This window comes from Oryza sativa, chromosome 4, assembly GCF_034140825.1.
Source record: "Oryza sativa Japonica Group chromosome 4, ASM3414082v1".
Taxonomy (NCBI): domain Eukaryota; kingdom Viridiplantae; phylum Streptophyta; class Magnoliopsida; order Poales; family Poaceae; genus Oryza; species Oryza sativa.
The window spans coordinates 24515825-24533590 of record NC_089038.1 but is presented as its reverse complement, the minus strand read 5'-3'; the positions used below and the strand labels follow the sequence as shown (position 1 = coordinate 24533590).

At 45.4% G+C, this 17766-nt stretch overlaps 3 protein-coding genes across 5 annotated transcripts; all 3 read right to left on the bottom strand.

The window, feature by feature from the left end:
• Positions 1-1093: 1093 nt before the first annotated feature.
• LOC4336178 (receptor like protein 22) lies at positions 1094-5028 on the bottom strand. 2 transcript variants are annotated; one of them, XM_066309250.1, is made up of 3 exons: positions 4840-5028; positions 3358-4756; positions 1094-3265 (listed from the first exon to the last, which is right to left on the bottom strand). In XM_066309250.1, exons 2-3 carry the CDS (start codon positions 4664-4666, stop codon positions 1338-1340), a joined length of 3237 nt encoding a protein of 1078 aa, XP_066165347.1. In that variant the 5' UTR covers positions 4667-4756; positions 4840-5028; the 3' UTR covers positions 1094-1337. The 2 variants fall into 2 exon arrangements, with proteins under 2 accessions (XP_066165347.1, XP_015634426.1); XM_015778940.3 differs by having other exon boundaries at positions 3358-5028.
• Positions 5029-8168: 3140 nt separating this feature from the next.
• On the bottom strand, positions 8169-10588 carry LOC4336176 (SWI/SNF complex subunit SWI3A). 2 transcript variants are annotated; one of them, NM_001419615.1, is made up of 5 exons: positions 10223-10588; positions 9847-9944; positions 9058-9348; positions 8626-8692; positions 8169-8554 (listed from the first exon to the last, which is right to left on the bottom strand). In NM_001419615.1, exons 1-5 carry the CDS (start codon positions 10510-10512, stop codon positions 8473-8475), a joined length of 828 nt encoding a protein of 275 aa, NP_001406544.1. In that variant the 5' UTR covers positions 10513-10588; the 3' UTR covers positions 8169-8472. The 2 variants fall into 2 exon arrangements, with proteins under 2 accessions (NP_001406544.1, XP_066165259.1); XM_066309162.1 differs by having other exon boundaries at positions 8169-8551.
• A 432-nt stretch (positions 10589-11020) lies between these two features.
• Positions 11021-15729, bottom strand: LOC129388410 (RSC chromatin remodeling complex subunit RSC8). Its single transcript, NM_001419614.1, has 7 exons — positions 15589-15729; positions 14888-15423; positions 13562-14047; positions 13302-13465; positions 13173-13222; positions 12547-12701; positions 11021-11829 (listed from the first exon to the last, which is right to left on the bottom strand). Exons 1-7 carry the CDS (start codon positions 15677-15679, stop codon positions 11629-11631), a joined length of 1683 nt encoding a protein of 560 aa, NP_001406543.1. The 5' UTR covers positions 15680-15729; the 3' UTR covers positions 11021-11628.
• Positions 15730-17766: the final 2037 nt, after the last annotated feature.

Below are 17766 nucleotides of genomic sequence, written 5' to 3'. Positions count from 1 at the left end.
TAGGATCTTGAGATATTTGAAAGGAAGCCCAGGTAAAGGCCTATGGTTTAAGAAAAATGGACACTTGGAGGTTGAAGGCTATTGTGATGCAGATTGGGCAAGTTGTCCTGATGATAGAAGATCAACTTCAGGCTATTGTGTGTTTGTTGGTGGCAATCTAGTATCTTGGAGGAGCAAGAAGCAACCGGTGGTGTCTCGCTCAACCGCTGAGGCAGAATATCGGGCAATGTCAGTGAGTTTGAGTGAGTTGTTATGGCTAAGGAATCTTCTTTCTGAGTTGATGTTGCCGGTGGATACTCCAATGAAATTGTGGTGTGACAACAAGTCAGCAATCAGCATTGCTAACAACCCAGTTCAACATGATCGAACAAAGCATGTGGAGTTGGATCGTTTCTTTATCAAGGAAAAACTGGATGAGGGAGTTTTGGAATTAGAATTTGTAATGTCTGGTGGACAAGTTGCTGATTGTTTCACAAAGGGTTTAGGTGTTAAAGAGTGTAATAGTTCATGTGACAAGATGGGTATGATAGATATCTATCACCCATCTTGAGGGGGAGTGTTGGGCTGTAAATACAACAGTATGTGTGTGTTTTATGTGCTGGCCCATCTGCTAGAGGGCCCATCTAGTCATGTATATGTAAATAAGGATAGCAATACAGAGAAGGTGAAGCTTCCAGAGAAAATTGGCTGCCAAAAAAACTTCACAGTTCACCAGGACACCACCGAGCAGGGGCACTAGGGCTACTAGGGCCCCATTTTAACATTTCGCACGAGGACTAATTTGGCCGGGATGCCCCTGATCTTGTAGGTGCTAAGCTTGTTATTTGGGTATCGATCTTGCACCGATCGGCATAAGGCTTGGTGCCACCGAGTATCTCTGAGATTGGTACCGACAAGTATAGGTCGTTACCGATGGGGTTATATGCATGCCAAATAAATTGTACAAGGTTTCATGAACTTTAACTTAGTGATAGAGAATAAAACACTGTACTCCTATCTCTTTTTTTTTAAAAAAAAAACTGACATTGCAGCTATTCATCCTCAAGTTTTGACCTCTCGGTCTTTCTTGAAAAATTAGAAATACTTAAATATGTGGATGCCATGTTATCAAATTGTATTGCATCAACCATAAAATTAGAACTTTTATTCATGGTAGTCTAACTATTTAGAGTAACTCAGTTAAAACGGAAGTGTAGCAAGTTTATCTCGACAGTTCTTTAAAAATATAGAAAGAATAGGCTTATATGTACATTACTTATCATGGGTGTATACTAAAAGGTAAGGCATGTCATATTGTTGTTTCCCTCTATTTATTATTGACCACCAAGCTTCATTTTTCACTTTCCGCGGAACACTTGGAACAAGAAGGCCATTGCAAATCCCAAACCGAACCCTGATCCAACGGAAATATACAGTACAATGGTCTCTGTCCGGGCCTCCCAGCTCTCACTGTGCTCCAACGAAGGGGGCCCTGCATTCGAACCATTGCACCGAATAGACAGCGGTTTGCCGCATAGGGCGGCATTCCCTTCAAATGAGCTACTTCCAAACGTCTGAAATTGACCTCCCTGCGGAATAGCACCCTCCAAACGATTGTAGGACAAGTTCAACCAGCCGACAGAAGTTAAAGACACCAACACCTCTGGGATCTCCCCACTAAGCTGGTTCAAAGAGAGATCGAGCGATTCAAGCTGCGCCAATCCACTGAGCTGAGAAGGGATTGTTCCGGTGAAGGCATTATGCGACAGGTTGAGACCTCTTAGCGAGGTGAGCCTTCCAATGGATTCAGGAATGTTGCCGGTGAACGCGTTGTCGGAGAAGTCGATCATCGTGAAGGCGATCAGGACCCTGATGAATGTCGTGGCCGCGCCCTTGTACGTGACCACGACTGTGTCACGGTAGAATTTCCCCGAGAGGTTGTTCTCCAGGGCCTTTCGCACGTCACCCTCTCTTGTAACCATCATTGCTTTGAGGCTATCGAACCATTGCGGCTGCAAACTGCCAGAGAAGTTGTTTGAGGCAAGATCGATGATCTGCAAACTAGAGAATTGTGTTCTGTTTCGATCACCGTTGTCGACAGGAATTCCCCCCACTGCGCCGAAGAATTTGTTGGATCGTAGAACAAGAACCCTAAGCTTTGGTAGCTCCCCTGTCCAGCTTGGGAAGGAGTCCACGAAATTGTTGTTGCCCACATCAAGGATTTCTAGGTCATTGCAGTTAGTGAGTGATCTAGGTAGCTTCCCCCCCAATTGATTTCCATTCAGGTCTATTGTCTGAGAAACACATCCTCCTTTGGTGTCATCAGGCAAGGTCCCCTCAAATTTGTTTTGTCTCAGCTTCAATATGGTCAGATGTCCATCTAGTAGACAAGGTGGAACACGACCACTGAAATGGTTGTAAGACAGGTCAAGGAATTTGAGGTCACTTGCATTGCAAATGATAGGTGGGATGCCCCCCTGCAGTGAATTGTTGGCCAAGTTCAGAAAGAAAGAACTGCTCAACCTTGACATCAAGTTCTCCGGGATTGATGAGAATAGGTTGTTGGAGTAATCCAAGAACTGTGGAGATGAGGGGACAGGTAGAGGCCCTTGAAGATAGTTGAAACTAAGATCAAGATAGTATACGCTGGCATTAGCCAGAGGGAGCTCCATGTTAGTAAATCTATTGCGCGAAAGATTGAACTTGAAGACATCTATGTTCTCGTTCTGATTTGCCCATATCCAATCGGGTATAGGCCCATCAAGTTGGTTGCACGAGAGATCAAGGTCATTCACCACAACTGACCTTAGTATGGCAGGGATCTTGGTCATGTTGCAGCATGCTAACCCCAGGGAGTTAAGTTGAAGGAGTGATGCAGAGGAAGAGCTGTTGTAGATGTGTTCATCATCAGCTATCACTGTCAGTCTGTTTGCTGACAGGCATAGGTTACTTAGATTTGTGAGTCTCCAAATGTAACTAAGTTGTACTTCCCCACTCAAGCCGTTCCTAGAGAGATCTAGTGTCTGTAAGCCCATGAGCTGAAAGAAAGACCTGGGTATTGATCCATTCAACTGGTTGTAATTCAGGTAAACAGATGTTAGGGACGGAGAAGGATTGTCGAATTCTTGGAGGGGACCTGCTAGATTGTTTGACATGAGCGATATGAACTCCAATCGTGGAAGTGAGAATAAGAAGGCTGGAACTGGCCCTGACAGGGAGTTACAACATAGCTGCAATATCTCTAGGTTCAGGAATGCCCCTTTCCTGTTGATGGAGGTTATTGGCCCTGCAAATAACATAACCCAAAAACTATCTAAAAAGGAGTTCCAAGATAGCAGTTTTGTGTGCTTTGTGTACGACAAGAAAGTTGAAACTGACCTGTGAGATTGTTCTGTGAGAGATCCAACTCTCTCAAGCGTGTGAGATTCCCAACGGACGACGGTATCTCGCCGGAGATGGCACACTCACTCAGCCGAAGCGTGGACAGTGACCGCATCCTGCCGATGGAAGCAGGCAATTCCCCGAGTTGGAACCCGCTGCTGCTCAGGTCCAAGAAGCTCAAGGATGTAAGCTCACTGATCGAATCAGGAAGAGCACCAGAGAAGCGGCCGTTGCTGCCACTGATGTCCAGCATCTTCAGACGCTTCAGGTTTCCGATGGAGCCCGGAATTTGGCCGGAAAAATTGGTCTCGCTCAGGTCCAGCACCTCCAGGGAGGCTTCCCCGGCGGCCGGGAACTCCGGCAAGCTGCCGGAGAGGTTGGTGTTCGACGACACGTCTAGCACCCTGAGCCTCTCCAGGTGGAACACTCCTTGAGGAAACGAGCCGTTGAAGCCATTGTTGGAGAGGTTGAGAATCGCCAGTGAGCTGAGCTCGGCGAAGAAGCCGGGGATCTCACCCGACAAGGCGAAGGGCTCGCCGGACGCGTCGGAGAAGCCCTGGTTGTATGACAGGTCGATGACGGCGAGGGACCCGAGGCGCGAGAAGGAGGAGCGTATGGCGCCGGAGAGCTTGCAGGACTGCAAGGTGAGGAGCTGGAGCTTGGGGGCGGATTCCGCGAGCACGTCGCACCAGTCTCCGGCCGCCGCCGCCGCCGCCGCCGACATGTCCACCCCGTCCAGCCGGAGCTCCCTCAGCTTCGTCAGGTTGGCCATTACAGCTCTGAAGCTCGGTTGCTTGAAGGAGAGTGGCATGGAGGAGAGGTCGAGGGACACGAGCTCCCTCAGGCTGCCGACGCCGATGGGTATCTGGCCGGCGAAGCCGGCGTTGGAGAGGTTGAGGTGGGTGAGCTCGGCGAGCCCCTCGAGCCCGGACGCCGGGAGCCCCGCGCCGCCGAAGTCGTTCCCCGCGAGGCTGAGCCGCCGGAGCGACGTGAGCTGGAAGAGGGCGGCGCCGTCCAGGCCGCCGGGGCTATGTACCCCGTGGCCACCGAGGTCGAGCGCGGTGACGACGACGCCGGAGGCCGCGTCGCACGACACGCCCTCCCAGAGGCAGCAGTCCGTGGCGGCGCGCCACGACGGCAGGAGGAGCGGCTGGTGGTGGTGGTGGAAGGATCGTTTGAGCCGGAGCAGCGCGGCGGCCTGTTGCGCCGGGCACCGCGAGGTGGCCGCGGCCGTAGCTTGTACGAGGAGGAGGAGGATGATGATGAAGCCATAGACGTGGTTACGGCTCGTATGTAATCTCTCCATGTAGAAGAAGAAAGGTGTGCGTGCGAGTGCCAGGCTGCAAGCTGGTGTCTGGTGATGGCGGAAGCCGGCAATGGCGTGTTCATGCAATCCCTACATGTCAATTGTTTGTTTTATCAATTGTGGATTGCATGAACACGTCAATTGATAAAATAAACAAATTAAACTGTAGCAACCTCAATTGAATTCACCCCAAAACTAGACTCCCGAATACTAGACTCGCCGGAGACCGCAACCGCGAGGCTGGGTGTTTCGTGCTCCTACCTTGCACTACTGTTCATGTGTTTCCAGCTTACCTTGTACCGAGTCAAGTCAACCAACATAGACGATCACTAAATGATTGGCCAATCGGGGGCTATTTGGTTATGGCAGGAGACTTGGAATTTGGAAACCATAGAGGCCGATATAGGCCGAAATGACAGGAAAGTGAATGGTTTGACAGGTAAAAACAGGTATCACGACGTGCACGGCAGGGCGTGTGTGAGCGGGGCTCAAGGTCAATTTGGAACACAAGTTTTACATGAAATTTGCATGATTTTCAGATGAATTCTATGGAGTTCTAAATTATCCTCTCATTAATTTGATTTCTGGTAATCTAAACTAATCCTCGGTGCACAAAACCCTTGCAAAACTCAATATGGTATGAAAAAGAAAAATATGAGATTATATCCCCTTTTTTTTCGACCAAAGATATAAAGCCAACACCATAATGAGATTCTATCCTGGTTAACACATTACTAATAGATAATTAATCATTGCCCACTTTTTGTAAGCCAAATGGCAATTCAGTGCGACATGGTCTGGTCTGCTAACATAAACCTATAAGCTGAAAATGGACCCTCGCAACATCATCTGAACTTCACAATGTGCAGGGTTACTATTCCTCGTCCAGTCAATCGACTTGTCACAGCCTGCTAATGGGCAGAAATCCAATCCAAATCCAACCCACCCCATCTCCATTATACACAGTTCACCAAACCAGTTCAGTCTACTTCATCACATCTAAAATCCAAACCAATCCAACCCGCGCAAGATGTAGGACCAAACCAACCCAATCCATTATTGTCAAATGGTCTCAACCCATTTCCAATCCATGGACTCAACCCAAATCGTGTGCGTCGTGTGCGGTGCAAGACTTGCAGGCTTCGCCACTTCGTATCAAGCCGTGGAGGTGGCGGAGACCATGGCTGCAGTGCCCCGTGCTAACTCGCGCGGCGCGCCTAGCCCCACATCCCCCGTGCTGGCGCTATCCCCCTCCACCGCCACGATCTCGTCGTCGCCGTTGTGCCGTGAAACTGGAGGAGCAAGATGGCGAGGCGAGAGTGAGAAGACCACCGCCGCCGCCGCCACGGCTACCACCCCGCGGCTGCGGCGGCGGCGATGCAGTAGCAGCAGATGGTGTACCAGCAGCTGCGGCGGCGGCACGTGGACGGGTCGGCCAGTAGGCGTGCAGCGCAGGGCACAGCCGCCAGAGCACGCGGCGGTGACAGTGACGACGACGTACGGGCGAGCAGGCCGCCACCCGGCCACCGTTGCCGAGGCGGCGCGCCTCATGATGATGGGCGGTGGCGGCGGCGTCGTCGTCGTCGTCAACCTGCTATTCGGCGCCGTCTCGCCGTCGGCTACGATTTCATCCTCGTCAGGCTGCAGATACTCAAGTGCTTGATGCAGCATGGAGGTATGGATGGTTGCATGAGGACGAACAGGAGAGAGGAAGGTGGAGACTGCCCGTGTGTTCTGAACTGATTTGGATCGAAGCTATTGCCTAGAATCCATTTGAACCCATGGACGCAACCCATTTTTGCCCCAATATTTTACATCCAAAACCAAACCACTCCAAACCAATTGGTATGTGTTAGTGATATACCCTAGAGACAATCATAGAGATGATTATATTATATACTATGTTTACATATTTATCCGACATTGTTCCTTGAAATAGATAACTCCTTATTGGTTAATGAATATGTGATTCTTTCATAAGACTCTTTATGTTGTTTGTTACTATTTCTAAAGGATCCCTGATCAAATATTATATGTAGAATAAATATGTTTATATGAACAGCACATGTATTAATTGATGATCATGTCTCATGGATCATGGTATAGAGATACCAAATTAATAATGTGGACACATGTTGGTGAACATGTTGTTGGATAGACCCAACATGAGACACTGCAAGAGCCATATGTGTTGTGTTATCAGTGATCTCATTGAGTGTTGGTGTTGAATCCTTAGACCTGAGATTATCATGGTTCTCAACATATGTAGTAGCTTACTTAGGGACTGCTAAACGCTACTCCGTAATTGGGTAGTTATAAAAGTAGTTTTCGGGTATGCTATGAAACATGTAGTGGGATATGAATAATCAAGATGGGATTTGCCCCTCTTATGGAGAGATATCTCTGGGCTCCTCGATGTTGTAGATTATGGAAGTGCATGGCCATGCCAAAGGTGATTGAGGAGTCAATCACAAGTTATATAATCTATCAACAAGTTCGAGTGAATGATTGAGCTATTAGAGAATGTCACATATTTAGCCTTGAGCTCAATCGATATCGTGAGGCAAAGGGGTTCATACAAGTATACACTAGAGGTTCAGCCGATATGATCTTTATGTATACCCGGTGGGTCAATACGTTCTGCTAGGGGCCGCTGTTGACGCGTGGACCGAAAATGAGTTTTTAGGTTACAACCGAGTATATATGAACCTACAGGGTCGCAAGCTTAATGGGCCGGAATAAGGGGATTGGATAGAGACCCAATATGAGCTTAATTCGGATAGGGATCCGAATAGGAGTCCTACGGGCCTTAGAGGCCCGAGTGATGGATCCTATATATTCGTGAGGGGTGTGACCGGCGGAGGCATTGCATCACGTGAGAAACCCTAGCCGTCACTTCCCTTCCCGAGCAAAACCCTAGCCGCGCGTGCATGCTAGCACATCTACGCGTGGCGTTCCGTCCCTATGCGTGTGGATACCGGTAGAGGCGCCGCTGGTTTGCGGTGCTGATCGGCGTGGAAGTACGGTGAGGAGAACGCACGAGGAGAAGGTCGAGCCGGTGCGATCGACTACTTCCTCTACATCGACGCGCGCTACTTCGCGAGAGTTCCTTCGACTTCTCAGCGTCTTCTTCTGCTGCGCAGCACGTCGAGTGGTAACGATCTATGATCTAATACTTGCATGGTTCCTGATTTACGGGATAGAAAATTTTGATTTATGCTATCGTAGCCTACGCGTATCCCAACAGTATGTGCACCCAACCCGCACCAATCCATTTACCGCACGAGCCCATTTCCCTCCAATCCAAAGCTAACCAAATAAAAATCCAACCCAATTAATCCATTTCCATCCAATCCATTAGCAGGCTTAATGTCAGGTGCCCATCCTGTCGATATCGTTTTATTTTAACCAGGCATGCCTTATAAATTTAAACAAAGCCAATAGTTACGAGGAGTCTAAACGATTTTATGTTACCATCAAACGTACTCAAATGCACAAGTAATACAAAAGAAACATATGAAGTTATATAGCAAGAATAAATATAGGACAAGTAGCACAGTTCATTCTCACATCAAAATCACAGGAATTAACTAATGCAAGTATAGAGAATTGTCATGCAATAGTATACCACTGAAAGGTGCAGCGATAGGGCTACACAGAGAAGCACTAACTAAAAGCAAACCAATTAATACAAAACCCGCACCTGACTAGCCAGCCAAGAGGAATCAAAGATGGACTTTGTTCGTCCACACAGAAAGATCAAATAAGTTCTTCATTGAACTCGATGATAAGCTGTGGACCAACCTTTACTGCTCCTTTTTGGTTTTTTTCTTCCTTGAAGCGAAGCTACTTGGGCCAACTGCTTCTACTGACAGTCGCTTTGTCCTGCTATATTAAAAAATATCTCTTAACTATGTTGTATGCACTATTGAAATATTGAAAGAAATGTTCGAGAGTACCTTGAAGCAATTTCTCTTGTCTCCTTGTCATCCTTGTCAGCCATGTCATCACCATCGTCATCACCATCTATCATATTCCAAATTAGACATGGAACATACCAGATCATATAGTTCAAATTTCAATATCTATAATAGCAAAAGACTATAATAAGCTAATCACAAAATTCAGAAGCGGAAGATTTCCACTGAAAGTATTGAGCAGATCAAATGTAACCACTCTCGAACCTCGCATGCATTCATACAACTGCATACGAATCTGTTTCTCATATTCTAAAGAACTCAGTATATATAAATACAAAGTATTAGACCAATACTATCTCAAGCAAAGCAGCAACAATATCTCCCGCATGTGCTAAGAGTTATGATCATGGCTTTAAGGCTTGTTAGGTTAAAGCAGTTAAATAAAACAAAAGCAAAGCTTGCCAAGTTCACCTTCATCCTCTGCTGCATCATCCTTATCCTTCACTGGAGAGGAGGTCCATCGGTCTTTTCCATCATCATCATCCCAACGACTTCCAACAGGAGGCACCCAGAAATCTGGATCATCAGAATTATCTGAATCATCAATCTCTGGTTTAGGTTCTCGTGGCAAAGAAGGGTTAACAACAGCAGCTTTCTTCTTGTCCTTCTTCTTCCTTGACTTGGTTTTATTTTCCCCTTCATTTGACTGTTCAGCTTCACCTTCGGCCATTTCACCTGATGCCATCTTTTCTTCTAGTTTTTCTATTAAATAGGAGTAATAGACATGTTAAATATAGGAGCAACCAAACATTCCAATGCAATGGAAAGGCTATCTGTGTGGGAAAAAAGAATTCCATGCAAATTGCTTTGGAAGATATTATTTCCAGAACAATGGAAAACAAATATAAGAAAGTTCAAATAACCATTGCAAAGCAAGGCACATCATCCACTTGAATAAGCATTAACGATGAAATCCGTTCATAATTGTTCTGAGAAAATGTACCAACTACTCATCCAATGTCAATCACTATTTTTCTCTCTCAGAATCATTGTTGATGAAAATTCATACTAGTAGATGATAAATCACATGCCTATAGAAGAATACAGCATGAAGAAAATGATAGCCGCATGGAAATAGTCAACCTCATGGGTTCTTAAATTAGTAGTTCGATATATAAAAAGGCAGAGCTCAGTTCAAAGTTCAATAGGCCGTTGGCACACATGGCATTGCATATAAGATAACGCTACAGGATTATTTACCTAGTTTGTTGAGGAACCTCTTCCCATTGATGTGCTTCCAGATGTGTTCCTCCGACTTGTTTATAATGTCCCCAGTAATATTGCATATAAGCTTCGACCTACAACATAACATACTCGATTCAACATCTCGACTGCATCCTAAAAAGAACATAGATTTTTTTCCAACTTTATTTCACAAAATACGATCAAACGTTGGACACTAGAATTTAGAACCCTCGTATTAAACAGCAAAATAACCAATTAAACCAAGATTAAGCATAAACAAATTCCGAGCACGATACGTGGGATACGCCTTGGTGCGTAACGCGAGAGCAAAGGCAATAATAGATGGGTAGCGCGGCACAAGATGGGGGCGGATTCCGGTACTAGTACGCACTTGTGCTCGGGGTGAGGCTTGAAGGCGTTGAGCGGCGGCTTCTTGCGCGCGACGGCTTGGTCGATGAGCGCGAGCCTGCACGCGCGGGACCGCCCGTACGCCTCCTTCTCCCGCTCCGGCAGCTCGTGCCCCGTCTCCTTGCACCGCCACCGCCCGCCCCCGGCGTCCTCCCAGGTCGGCGAGCCCAGCAGGAAGCTGCCCTCCTTCTCCCCGCCGCCGCCCTGCGGGCTCGATACCCCCGCGTCGGGCGCCGCGGCCTCCGCCGCCGCCGCCTTGCCCTTTTTCGCCATTAGGGCGCCCGTGAACTGCGCGTCCGGAGGCGGAGGACGAGGAGAGGAGAGGTGGCGCGCGAGGTTAGGGGAAACCGAGAGTCCAGGAGGGGAGGAGGGAGGGGTTTTTGGCTGCCGCCTCCGCCGCTCCGCGTTGGGGAAAAATGGTGGTGCCCTTCTGTGAGATTCCATACCAGCCGTCCGATCAAACCCTAAACGGTTCAGGATGGCTCCAATTCTCCAAACACCGAATTGCTGGCTTTGCTGCGCAGATAAAGAAAGAATTCTCCTTTATTAAACTTTCACAGTTTAGAGGTGCAGAACTGTCATGGAGTAAATTTTATAAAACCTGGGTATGGGTGTTATGAACTTTCAAAATAAAACTAAAACCACAACCCAGTACCCCGCTTATTATGGTTATATAGGTAGAGATTTTTTTAAGAAAAAGGTTAACTTGGATAAAACTTTTTATAGAATAGATCAATAATGTCAAAAAATTAAGATTCGATTTTAGAACTCATAATTATTGTGGGTCAAAGAATAATTGTTTCATAGTGTGGTTTTGTTAAAGTCTGGGTACAACCGAGAGTAATATATCAGATGTTAAAACACATGATTTTGTGTGACAAACTCAACACCTTAGGTTACATGAAATTTACTCTAGATACAATGGCTATCAATTTATCAAAGTAACCAATCAGACAATGTGATAGAACATACAGAAACTCCCAGCTGGAGGAAGATTTGCACATCCCAACAAATGAAATCAACGAAATGTAGACAGGTACAGGAAGCTATTAGCAACACTACTTGTCTAACCTAGTTGGATAGTATAACGGAGCAATCACGTGCAATCGCATAGGATGATACAAACTACAGAGGATCGATGTGATCTCAAACGCAAAATTTTGAGATCAACCCAAAGCTCAATCAGCACATTTACAGCCACGCTCTGACACCACAATGTTAAACTGCTAGATGACTGCTCTATGGAGAGGCAGATCAGAGGAGGGATAATCGACTCCAGTCAACTTCTCTAAGGAATAGGGATGTTACTCGAACAGCACATCCCTCAGTACAGATATCCCAACCTCCAATGCTCCCTCATGGAGATCTAACCGACTTTGGTCAATTTCTCTACAGATTTGGCTTGTTTTGGAACAACTTTATAAGCACTTCATCCCTCGATATTGGTACTCCAGTCTCAAATGCTCGCTTGAGGACCTTTTGCCATTCATCGACAAGGGAAGACTTCATTTGCTGTAGAGTAGCGTATTCCTGATCCATGATCAACTCTAGCTCCTCAAAGTGTTTGATCTTGTATTGGATCTTTTTTAGCTGGTCAACATAAAGTAGACAGCAGTCGGTCATTAAGGAAATACATTCAGAAAGTATAGATAAGGTCTGTCAGAGTTTATTTCGTTTCGAAACAAAACAGTCAGACAATCATCAAGACAGCAGTAATAGTGTAAGAATAAGGTTGTGAATTTGTAGCAATAAGAATTTCATTTCTTTGAGCCCTGTGAAAGGAAGGGGCATGTGCTGTGCCACCATGGTAGGAGTTCAGCTAGCAGCAGAAATCAAACCCATAACTTGAATCATGATTCATCAGGTTTTGCAGGATCCAGAACGAAGTTAAAAATGATATCTAGGTGAACAGACTTAACTAGACGGACCTCTTCCCTTTAGCCACATTACAATATGTCACACAGATAGAAAGGAAATGGCTCGCACAACAGAACTAAAAAAAGAGTTATGTCCCTCCGCTCTGCCATTTGATGTAGAAGAACATGCTGCATATTTATTCCCCAACCGTTTAAGCACGATGTTTGCGATATCATCCCTCTCTAAACAATATCATGTTTTTTAGAACATAAAAACAGCTAGGAGATTGAATTATGGTAGTGTTCAGGTAGTGAAGTCATGAACTGAAATGGTTTGCAGGAATGTACATGATGTGTCAGATATGTAACTTTCAGATGAATAAACAGTGTTAGAACTACGAACTTAAACTATACCCGCAGATGTAAATAAGAATAGGTCAAGAGATTTAACCTGAGTTTCTATTATGGACGCCATTAGGAGCTCCATTTCCCGTTCTTCCTGGTCTGCAAGCATTTTAGCACGGGCAGCAGCTACACCTATGGACGTAGCAACAGCTGCCCTTACTTGATATGTGGTAGAAATAAACATCTTCCCCTGCTTTTTATCTGAAACATGATTACATGAAGAAAGGATATACCTTTTAGACGATCACAGTATAAACACAAATACTTCCTCCGTTTCATATTATAAGACTTTCTAGCATTGCCCACATTCATATATATATATATATATATATATATCTAGACTCATTAACATATATATGAATGTGGACAATGCTAGAAAGTCTTATAATATGAAACGGAGGGAGTAGATAATAACATTAACTCAAGCCAGGAGGCTCAAAACCAAGATTCCGAACTGGTAGTAATAATTTATGTTCAGATTTGTCATCTACTCATCGTTAATAACAAGAGATGACAAATTTCACGCTGATTGTAATTCTTAATAGTTGGTCGTGGTGATTCAGATCAAGTCTAGACAACATAATAACAGATCCGGTTGGATCAACTGCACCAACAGATATAGAAAGAATTCTGTAATAGTTAGCCATCCAATGATCCAAATATTTGGCCTACCTGGGTGCCCGTGCATTTCTACATCCCGATCACCACCACCAACATCATCACTGCAATAATCCCTAACAGTTAATACAAACAAACTGCACTGATACTGGCAAATAAGAACAATATATACCATATCTTTACCTCTGCCGGGCATGGTTAGAAGAGAATGCCCTGGTTTGGTACTCTTTCTCACTGAGTTGAAAAGCTCTCCTTGCTTGGGGGTTTTCATTACCCAGTGCTTTAATTGCGGCATCAGCAGCTGCAGCAACAACATCTGGGCTTGTCGATGTGGTAAGATGCGCTAACTGAGGTACCAATAGCAATCATCAGTTCGTTCCATTTAAAATCTATGTGTCCTCACACACGAGTTTTTTGTTATCTGTTTGTTATTTATTTATTACCTGCTCCATTAATGAGACAGTGATATCTATTGAAGAAAACAACCGTCTATGTTTTGTAGGATGTTCTTCAACAGATTTATCAGCGCCATCTTCATTTCCATCAATCTGCATGTCATCAACTGTTTCAGTTGGTTGACTTGAAGACTCCTTCACAGTGGACTTGTTCACTTTTCCATCGGTTGTTTGGATTTTATGGAGTCTGTTATCCAATTTACCATTTACTGTGCCCAGCATATGTTCACCAAAAGGCAACTGAATTAGCCTTGCAATGCATTCTGATTTATTCTTTGTGCGGACATGCTGGGCGATGAGATCCCAGTCATCTCCATGTTTTAGTACACCTTCCAAGAGAAGGAGAGTTTCTGCATCTGTCCATGCACTAGAAGAATGATTGTCGATCCGCTCCTTTTTGTCACCTGGATGTATATTTGCTTCACCCTTATTATCATTATTGGCATAACATTTTGAGCATACTTTAAAACCATCCTGAAAAGCAAGCATACCAAATGTTAACAAACATATAACATGTACTTTTCTCAGATTATTCCCGTCGAAGCTTGGTGTGCTATGAAGCATAAGCAACAAAAATCATGTCAAGGAGTACGACAACATAAACAGGATGCCATAAATAAAGTAGCGATGCTGCAAGAAATCCTATAATAAAACAATAATAGATACATCTCACAGAATGCCATAAATAGAGTAATGATGCTGCAAGAAATACTATAATAAAAAATAATAATAATGGCATCTCGGAGTATGTATTCCATGAAAACCATTAGTGCAGAAGGACATCATGCTAGACACATACATGGCGATCCAATCTATAATCTAAACGCTTTACCTATTTCAGAGCCAAATATCCTTTAATATTTTGTAAGAACTGTTATTTCATAACATATTCACGAATCTATTTCTCCACAAGACGACAAGTAATTTATTCAAAACTGTAGGTTGTAAAATGTTAAATACTTGCATTCCTAAAGCCTAGAATTTAAACCTTTGGACATTTTTTGCATGCATGATACAAAGTTCAAACCAATCATTTGATTGCCACACAGTAGCGCTGTAACCATTAGCATCCTAAATCTAGCAAGACATGATTACTAACCCAAAATTTGCTAAAGAAGACAACCTAATGCAAACGGAGAGAGAATGGCGCACAGCTCAGTTGCCAGATAGCTGCCAAGAGCTTTGCGCCAGCCTGCGTTCGATGACGTAGCCACTCATCACCTCCATTTTCTTAATAATTGATACCGCATTCCTCCTTGATATCCCACATTTATCCCAGCTAATGCAAAAAGGAACTTTATAACTCGATAGTACCTTCAATATTTGGGCATTCCCGTCTCTGCACTCCATGCCACAGAGCCCACATATAGGCGCCATCCCAGGCGCCCACTCTCCAAATACATCACTATACGAGGTCAGCGGCGGCAAACGGAATCCGTTCTCGTTGCCCCCTCCTCCCTTCTCCTCCGCGAAGTACGACGGCGGCGGCCGTGGCGTCACCTGCAGCCCCACGGGCGCCTCCACGACGGCCTCCGCCTCCGTCTGCCGCTGCTGCTGCTGCGCCTCGGGGCGGGAGGGGGAGGCGGAGAAGTTGATGAGGCCCGAGGAGTCGAGGAAGGCGAAGAGCTTCCGGAGGAGCGTGACGTCGCCGACGAGCGCCTTGCGGACCTCGGTGAAGGTGAGGCGGCGGGAGGTGTCCTCGCGGTACCTGCTGATGATGTAGTCGCGGTACTCCCTGTAGATCCGCGGGTTCCGCGACGCCGTCCCGAACCCGCTCCCCCCGGCGCCGCCGAAGAACTCCGGCAGCGCCCGCCGCTCCGTCTCGTGGATCTCATCCCACTGGAACCAACCTGCGAGAGCGCGCACACACACACGCACACACGGAATTATTTCTCGTGCCGCAACCTCCTCCTCCTCCTCCTCCCAATCCTCCCCTCTCCTAACCCTAGGAGAGCGAGGGGGAGCAAGAGGAGGAGGAGGAAACCTCGATTCGGGGTGGGGGGGCGGAGGCTTACCCGAGGAGGCAGGGATGGTGTAGAGCTCGCGCGGCGGGCGCCCCGGCGGCCCGTCGCCGGAGGAGGCGGCGCCGGCCACCGGCGGCGACATGGGGAGGAGGGGGCAAGGCGGGAATTAGGGGGGGAGCGATCTGGGCCGTCGGATCAGAGGGTGTGGTGGCGGTGGGGTTTTGAGCTGCGTGCGTGGCTTTGGACTCGGGATTTTTGGGCGACGCCACGAGACGAGACGAGGAAGGAGACGGCGGTGAGGTGAGGTGAGGTGAGGCGTGTGAGGACGTCGAGGAGGATTACGGTGGATGATGGATCTCTCGTGGGGGGCCGTGTGGGTTTTTGGTGCGGCTTCCTGTCTCGCGGTTTGGGCCTTACCTGTTTTTGGGCTTTTTCTTCTGTTGTTGCTTGTGCTTGTGTTGGTCCGGAGGTTTTATGGGCTACTTGGGCAAAATTGCATTGCCAACAGGCGAACTGCCATAGTAAAAAGAGAAAATTCATAAAATGTCATCGATAAATATCCCAATTCAAACGAATTCGCTATCCATCTGTCGACAGATTTTCGTTTAAAGATTTGTCGATTTTTGGGCCATATGATTTGCGTGGAGATTTGTGCTAACTAATACGATGGATAAAAGAGACAAGTCTGTGCGTAGCGGGGGATCGATTCCAAGAGCACTAGTTTTCCCTGTTAAACGTACACCACAGAGCAATTAAGCCAAGTTGGTTCAAGACAAAATAAAGTTTATATTGAAGTTACAGTGTTAGAAAACTAAAATTACAATGTAATTATACTATAGTTACATGTATGTAAATATGGTGCAATTATAGTGTAACAATAATATAATTAAAATTACAGTGCAATTATACTATAATTACATATGTAACTATGGTGTAATTATAATGTAACAACAATGTAATTAAAATTACAGTGCAATTATACCATAATTACATATGTAACTATGGTGTAATTATAGTGTAACAACAATGTAATTAAAATTACAGTGTAACTATACCATAATTACATTTGTAACTATGGTGTAATTATAGTGTAACAACAATGTAACTTTAGTAGATGGATTGGTAATATCTTTGTATGCACTAAAAAATATCTAGTAGATATCACACTATACATGAGCAGATGAGCTCTCAAGGATTAATAATTAATATGGATAAATAACCAACTAATTTTGATTAAGAAACGAGAGTGTGAATTAACGTCGGAAGCCCATCCATACTATCGATTAGTAGATGCGGGACCTCAGCAGTGCTGTACACGTGTCATCCATCTATCGTTTATGGGTTTAATCCAAAGGTACAAATTTTGACAAATTTATGATGAAAAATCTGTCGACAGATGTGTAGACTCTCCCCAATTCAAAAAATATCATCGATAAATCTAATCTCTTTAGAAATGTCATCGTACAAGTGCTTTTGTTCTAGAGTTACCATCGTTGTTAAGTTTTCGGTTGCATCCATCTGTTAAGTGCTATAAAAAGATCATTTTACCCTATAAATTATTAAAGGTTGATTAAAAATTTTGCTCTTTTCGTTAGTTTACACTCAATTAGTTTGCTCTTTACACTAAAATATTGAAAATTGACTGAAAGAGTAAAAGTTTTAATCATTTAATAATTTGTAGGGGTAAAATGGTTTTTTATAGCACTCAACGAATGGCTACAAACGAAAATCTAACGACGATGATATTTTTAGAATAAAAGCGCTTGTACAATAATATTTTTAGGAAGCTGTGTTCGTTAATGGTATTTCTTGGATTGGAGGGCTCGTGATTTTTCTCCGGCAAACAGTGTACCGTGTTCTGACCACCACCAACAGACTGTCTGACTACTACCGTTAACGTGGTACTGCTACTAGTCTACTACTACTACTGTGCAGTGTACTACAGATACCACACAGCTGCATTAGCCTGCATTCGCCGCTTCACATCGCCATGGCCCTCAAAAGGTCGACCGAGGTGCCCCATCGAGCCGACGAGACAGCCAAACGTACGTGCTCCGACAGTCAGACCCGCGTGAACCATCAAGCTCCGACTTTCGGAACCACCCATCGCTACCCTCCTCGACCCCACAAAGTTGAACTCCCCCGATCTCCCTCCCTCTCCACGAGTCAACTTACTCGACGCTACCACGCCTATATATAAGCTACCGCTCCGCTCAAATGGCCTCCACC

Bases quoted from the DNA above. Each gene is read 5' to 3' on its own strand.
- LOC4336176 (NM_001419615.1), bottom strand. From the start codon at position 10,512: ATGGCGAAAAAGGGCAAGGCGGCGGCGGCGGAGGCCGCGGCGCCCGAC. The intron at 8,693-9,057 runs GTGAACTTGGCA...GGAATATGATAG, and splicing joins TGATGCAGCAGAGGATGAAG to ATGGTGATGACGATGGTGAT. The intron at 8,555-8,625 runs GTACTCTCGAAC...TTTTTAATATAG, and splicing joins ACAAGAGAAATTGCTTCAAG to CAGGACAAAGCGACTGTCAG.
- LOC4336178 (XM_015778940.3), bottom strand. From the start codon at position 4,666: ATGGAGAGATTACATACGAGCCGTAACCACGTCTATGGCTTCATCATC. The intron at 3,266-3,357 runs GTCAGTTTCAAC...TGTTATTTGCAG, and splicing joins CTCACAGAACAATCTCACAG to GGCCAATAACCTCCATCAAC.
- LOC129388410 (NM_001419614.1), bottom strand. From the start codon at position 15,679: ATGTCGCCGCCGGTGGCCGGCGCCGCCTCCTCCGGCGACGGGCCGCCG. The intron at 15,424-15,588 runs GTAAGCCTCCGC...GCGCTCTCGCAG, and splicing joins CACCATCCCTGCCTCCTCGG to GTTGGTTCCAGTGGGATGAG. The intron at 13,223-13,301 runs GTAAAGATATGG...GGATTATTGCAG, and splicing joins TCTAACCATGCCCGGCAGAG to TGATGATGTTGGTGGTGGTG.